General features: G+C 31.0%; 1 protein-coding gene across 4 annotated transcripts in view; it reads right to left on the bottom strand.

Annotated features, from left to right (window-relative positions):
• The window catches only part of LOC106463682 (protein ST7 homolog), a 58,595-nt gene that overhangs the window by 38,654 nt on the left and 12,706 nt on the right, over positions 1–7,235 (bottom strand). For all 4 annotated transcript variants that reach the window (XM_022391515.1, XM_013923744.2, XM_022391529.1 and 1 more), the window contains 2 exons: positions 4,308–4,478; positions 1,788–1,866 (listed from right to left, as the gene is read on the bottom strand). In XM_022391515.1, coding sequence (XP_022247223.1) covers positions 1,788–1,866; positions 4,308–4,478 — 250 coding nt within the window. The remainder of the gene's footprint in view (positions 1–1,787; positions 1,867–4,307; positions 4,479–7,235) is intronic.

The raw sequence follows: 7,235 nt of genomic DNA, 5'->3' as shown, positions 1-7,235 counted from the left end.
ATGTCATACATAGAAGTAAGTGTATTCATGTCATACATAGAAATAAGTGTATTCATGTCATACATAGAAGTAAGGGAGTTTCCAAAAATGGAAAGAGGTGGGCAGGGTGCCACTGTGTTTGATTTATTACGAGTAATATCTTAGCAAATAGAAAAGATAGGAGGCTCTTAATTTATATTCTAGCTTGTCAATATTGGTGATATTAGTTCTTAATTTGTCCGAAACTATAGACTTAGTATTTTGACATCACAAACATCTAATTTGAACCAGTGTTGCATTCAACATACCACATGACACACAAAATTACATATTTTTAGTAAAAACAATCAAAATAATGTCATTTTTTGTGTACATGATACTTAGGACCTTTAACAAAATCTTTTTGAGAGGATACATTATGAAATTTCAGAATTACAGTATGTATTGTTGCACAAATGAAATTCCTGATGCAGTGTTTCATAAATAAAACTATAAGGATGCATGTTTTAGATACTATTATTGTATCTTCTCACACATGAACTGCACCTACTTGGAATTTAGAGATGGACAACATATTGAATATTTAGAACTGATGAAATCCTCAGCAAGGAGGCCAAAATATCATCCATCTGATAACTACATGCACATGCAGACCATAAGAAACACAATTCTAGAACAGAAGTACTGTGAAGTATATGACTAGATCTAAATACAATGTACTGAGTAAACCAGTGATAGAATCAACAAAAACATACACAGATAAAAAAACTCATTATTATACACCAAAAAAAAAAATTCAGTACATCCTGTACTTGTGAAAATGCTAAAAATGTATAACAATGCAAATCATTAAGAACATTACAATGTCGGCAAAAATATAAAGCAGGTATTGAGCAACACAGACTAACTTTGGCATTAGAAACAGAATTGAATAGAATGAGTTTCTTAGAGTTTTCTTTTAGGCCAACTATTCTAGTTTCCAAAACAGCTTTAATAAAAATAATACACTCAAACAGAACTGTATGACAATTCAAGTTATACCTGTATTAGTTATAGATTAATATATGTGATAAAAGGTCATGCTCTTTCATCTAAGGTGCTCTATACCCAAATCCATATTTAAACATTAATTGGAAACAGCCCACCAGAATAAATGAGCTGAACTAGTTTATTCTTAACATCTAGTTAGATAATTATCAGTAATGAAGTAAGTTATTTTGTCAAGCTAAACAAATGAAACAAATACTATTGTTCCTACAACATCATGGTGCAATTTACTGTCATAACGTTGGTAGGTAATGAAACATAATAAATTTTAATGATTGTGCATTGATTAAACTTCTTGAACAGGCTACGTTCCTTCTGCTAAGACAGAAGTCACTGATTTGGCATGAAGTATGAGATACTTTCAGTTCATGCATTTTTTCTAATACCATCATCAGCATTTGAGAAAAATTACCATTAGTAACAAAGATATGTATATCAAAAGCTTTCACCCATAACACACTTCACTTTTTGAGCAAAGAATGATTGTGATGTAAGAAATATAAAAATACAACATCTAAATTATTAATATACTACTGTAAAGTCATAGTTTGAACTAATTTAAAATTTCATTGAATATATGAATAATATCACAAACTTTAAGAAAATCTTCAGAAACATGTATGATCAATACTAGTATTTTCTAAAACAATTGTTTTAAAATATTCTAGTGTGAAGTTATATAACAAAAAATGATAACTAATTCAACTTGATACATTTAACTTAATAATTTTTGCATATTTGATTGAATAAAATGATTTTACTCTGGATTTTTCTCTAGGGCTTCATGTGCTGATTTAATCCTTGTAGGAGGATCTCGTTCTCTCCATGCTGTTTGCATAACTTAAAAAGAGAAAAGATACGTTTATATAGTAATATCCATATACGGCAATTATTTTTCTTTTTTTTCCAGAAAAAAACAAAAACAAACGTCAGTTTATTTAAGTTTTTGGCCTTAGTAGTACATCAACAGTTACTATTCAACTTAAATGAGCTCTCTTTTTTTCTCAGACTGACCAATAGTATGACCATTATGTTCTTAAGTAAGTAGCAAAGTGACAAAAAATAAGAATGAGAAATGAAATTAAAGAAATTTATACAAATCAATGTGTATCTTACATAAAGAATTATACATTAAAAAAATTTAACTAATGTTAATTAGCGATACTCTGACATCTAGCTTGAACTGAAGCATGATGGTCAAACAATTATGAATTTATGTCTTGATTTATTAGTAGTATACACCTGGATTTTTTGCGAATTAAAATATTTGAAACAAGGCTAGCTTTGTTATATTCTTTTTATCAGTTATCTAACTGTCTATATACCAGTATTGCACCTGACTGCATTGGTGGATCTAATGTGCTTGAAGGCAGAAAACTTTATTTGGTAATACTAACAGTTAAGTATCTGGCAATAGTACAACTTGCTTCATTGGACAAAAATACGACTAGTTAAATAATTCAGAATGAGTTGTACAGAAAAATTTATCTTTATCACATCTCAGTACAGAGCCATACTTTTTTCTATTGTTTCTTCTATATCCAAACACTTTCCAATCAACCACCATTCCTTCATTTCTCAGAGGATTGACTTTGAATTTGGTAGGATTATACTTTGGTCCAATATGCCCAGCTATCTTTTCCATTTTTTGATTTAGGCCTTTTTAGGATTTTATGGGGTCAAAGGTAAAACAACCCAAAAATTTATATTTTGAGCTTTTGTGTGGTGATATTTACAGCAAGCACAGTGAAAATTGGCACAGATATATATTTTCATATGCCCAACACATTGATATACAAAAAAGCTAGGTCTGCCCATTGAGTCCTTTTAGGAGGTTCAGCAAAAAGCATAATTTTGGGGTTTAGGGGCAATAACTCAGCCGTATTTGGACCAATTTACATGGGATTTGGTACAAACATAATTTTCTTCAGGTAACACATATTGACAAACAAAAATGTTGGACTTCCTCATCTTTTGTACTTATAAGGGGGTCAAGATGCCACAAAAAAGCATAATTTTTGGGTTTTTCACAATTTCTCCACCATATTTGTATGGGATTTGGTACAAAGATACTTTTTTTACAGGTCCCAAACAGAGGTACAGACAATTTTGAAACATTTGTCTTCTGTTCAATTTTTCAGTGAGGAAGCAAGCATTGATATAGAAAATTCTGTATTTTTCTGTCTTTTTTTTCCCAATTTTTCTGGTGTTAAAATTGGTCATGTTAGGATTGCATGACAGAGACATGTTGTATTCACCCACAAATGTTGGTCACTTTAATTTATGTCAAACATTTAGGGATATTTCAAAAAATATATTAGGGAAAATTAGAGCAAATGTTTAGATCAACGTAGTGACCACATTCCTATAATAGCTATAAAGATATCTGGAAACAAAATGCTTGTTACTGATAAACAAAATTATCAAAATATACTTACTACATGAAAACCATTAATCTCCTGTATCTGATAAAATCAGGCTAGTTACCATCTGTCTGGAGATGTAGAAGCTGATGATGATGTCTTATTCTTACATCTGGTGGTTTTTCTGAAATTTTATTATAAAAATAACATCAATCTTACCTAAATGGCTTTTTTGTAACTCCACATCCACGAAACCACCAGTTATTTAATCAAGTCAAAGCTGACATCATCATCAGATTTACATCCCAAGATGGCCAGAAATATAAATTTTTAAATTTTAGGACTTTTTATGGTTATTTGCTAAATTTTAAAGATTTTTAAGGAGGATTAAACATCTTGGAATTTTTAGAAACAATGGAAATACTGACTGAATGTAAAGCCATTATGGCTTACTGAAATATAAATTTTGTTGCTGAATTTGATTAATGAATAATAACAACTAAATACAACATTAATAGAGTAAGTCTAGTAAAGTTACAGTTTACACTGAATGCACATATTATGGCAAATACATTAAATGGAGCAGTTTTTTAATTAATAGCTAAAAACAGATCCTATTTTAGTCATTGTTTGCAACATCTAACAGTGACTGGAATCAGCTTCTAACACAGTGATGAAATATTTCTAACTGATTAGCCATATGTAGGAATATTTATTTATAATTTAATTAACATCTTTTTGGGATGTGCCATCTCTAATACTGATGGTCAATCCTAAAATAACTGTTTGTAAAACAGTATTATGAACATTACTATAAAACCTCTACAAATTGTATGTGGTTCACTTATAGAACTTGCAAACACAGAAAAAACGTATAATTTACCAAGAAAAAACTTTCTACATAATTCTGCAACATACTTTCGTATTCTGGTTTCCCTGCATCATATTCACATGTGAAAAATGTCTGATGATCCTGTGCAGACAAATTCATATCATAGTACGTTAATGGTTCCTTTGATGATGCTGTCTGAAACCGATTGTATTCTGATCCTCGAAACAAACTTAATGGGTTTCGCCATACTTTGCATTCTGGAAAACAAAACCATGGAACTTTATGTAATTATTTAGCTTTACCTAAAGCATCTTCAATATATGATTCTAAGTAATTGAATCATTGATCTCTGAACCCTCCTGTTCATAAAAAATTGGACAAAGTTTCAATTGTTGGGTCAGTGTGTTTTGTCTATGACATGCTGGGCTGTTTCATTTTAATTTGATCAAGTTGGAATTTATTCTAAAAAGTAGGAATGTAACAAAATATATTGTTAACTGCCTCCAACCCCATCTTCCCATTATTCATTTCATAGTTTGTTCTATGTTTTATTTACAAAGTTATAAATTTAGTTACACAATGCTACTTCTGTGATGTATACAATAATAGTTTTTTTTGTTTGGCAAAAAACAAAGGTATAAACTGCTAATTAACTATAGGAATTGGGCAACAAAAACAAAATATGTTTGGTAATGTTTTTCAAAATTGCTTAAACTCTGTAGTTTGAATAGAAACTGGAGTATAGTTTCAGGTATATGAATTAACCAACTTTATAAATAATGCATGCATTGATATTAAACATAACTTGGTTTTACATTAACATATCTGTAAAATAAACCTAACTGAGCATGCTGCTGTAGGTATGCACATTTTTTAAGCCTAAAAACCTAATATGATGTGTTCTGTTTTTTTGTTTTTGTTTAAAGTTAAAGTACTACAGTTTGCAAGTCAGTAATTTTTCATCAGTGGACTAATTCTTGCAATATTGAAAATTATAATGTCATACAGTAACATATTCAGTATATCTGCAAAGTACACAACAGCTAGCAAACATTCATGTTACTAAGATACAACAGATGGAATGAACAATAGCAAAAACATTAATTACACAGGCCTGTGAATTTAAACTTCATAAAAGTTGTTTTAGTTTTAATAATAGATTTTCCATAATTCAGCTATGCAGTTTTCAAAAATAATATTCATTTTTTTCTAGCACGTAAGGATTTTTTAGAAACTCTTACTTAGATCATTTTATCATTTTGTTTACCACAATGAACATTTTTTATTATTATATTTGTTAACAAAAATACAAACAAACTGAAGAAAAGGGAAAAACATTGACGTCAAACTAACATGAATCCTCATCCATCCTGATTTTTTGGTGAAATCTATGTTTTTTAGTTTCAAAACTATGTGTTGTGGTCTTTCTTTAATGTATTGCATCTGGAGCATCTCATTTTGAATGACCAGTATTAATCAGCCATCATGCTGATGTTCCACCTTCTCTGACATCTCTTCTCCATTTCCATGATGTCTTGATGAAACCTTTCCCTTTGTTCTTTGCTGATGGCACTGGAAATAGTCAATATATGAGTGTAAGAAATGAACTTTCAAGCTCATATTACAACCCAACTCTTTGAATTTATCTAGCATGTTATTTTTGTAATTTGGATCCCTGTTGTTTCTTAAAACTTTGTCAATAACATCTTGAAAGGCAATCCATGCTTCTTTTTCAACTTTCTTCATTGTCCTTTCAAACTGTTCATCTGAAGTCAATTTCCTAATCAGAGGCCCAACAAAAACTACTTCTTTAAGTTACACTTTTGAAAGAGCTGGGAATTGCCCACCTAGATAATTGAAACAGTTGCCATCTTTGTCCAAGGTCTATACAAATTGCTTCATCGGGCAAAGTGAAGTGGAGGTAATAGGACTTTCTTTGTATCAATCAAACTTTCAAATTCAATGTTTTTCAATTCCAGTATCAGGTTGACTCTGAGTGGCCATTGCTTCTTTATCCAGTGTTCTGCTGTCCCATTCACACAAAAACATGGAAACTTTGTATAGCTGGATTGTTGACCCAACAACATACAAAGGACTTTTAAGCCTCCACAAAGTAGCTAACCATGTTCTTTGTATTTGACTTTATTAAGAAGAAGTTTGAGGTTTTCGTATGTTTCCTTCAAGTGAACTGAATGAGCAATAGGAACAATGCATATATGTTATCATTGTGAAGGAGAACACCTTTTAGACTTCTTTTGGAGGAATCAATGAACAATCGCTACTCACTTGGTTCATAGACTGTAGCTTCTAGCATTGGTAATAATTCAATAATATTGTTGCAATAAACCAATGTAACTTCTTGCAAAAAGTATGATATAAACTCTTTCTCACGATTTCTGTACCAATAAAATTATGTCTCTGGAGAAAGTAAGTTCTTAGCCCGAAGTCTGGACCCCAAAATCTCTGAAGAACCCTTTGGAAGGCTCAAATTTCTCTCCAAATTATTAAGTTCATCTTGTGTGAAAAGTTGTGGTTCACCAGACGTTTCGGGTTGAAAACAAGCCATATCATCATTTCTATGGACATCAGATGAAACTGTGTCAGGAGTCTCCAGTGGAGTAGGTACAGGTACATCAGGTCCATCAGCAACAGGTCTTACAGCAGATTGAAAGTTTGGATAAGAAATTTCCTTTTTATTTTGAGAGTTGCAGCCTTGCACATTATATGAGCAAAAATAGCAGTCATCTCCATGTTTTCTAGACTTACACCAGACCACTGTTATTTCAAAAGGCAAAGAAATTTTCTTACCTTTAGTCCATTGTCTAAACTCTTCAGTATAAATGGTGCAAACTTTGTGCAGAGCCAATGATTTGTCTTGGTCCTCAAGTTTTATTCCAAAATACAAGTAATACACTTTCTTGATTAATTTTGTAATGTTTTGCCTTTGTTTCCTTACAACAAATATATAGGAATATGTTTGGGTCATTTACACAACCTTTTGTTGTCATAGCGAT

Source organism: Limulus polyphemus, unplaced genomic scaffold (assembly GCF_000517525.1).
Source record: "Limulus polyphemus unplaced genomic scaffold, Limulus_polyphemus-2.1.2 Scaffold54, whole genome shotgun sequence".
Classification (NCBI taxonomy): domain Eukaryota; kingdom Metazoa; phylum Arthropoda; class Merostomata; order Xiphosura; family Limulidae; genus Limulus; species Limulus polyphemus.
The sequence above is the reverse complement of the archived record's forward strand: the minus strand, read 5'-3'. Positions and strand labels throughout refer to the sequence as shown.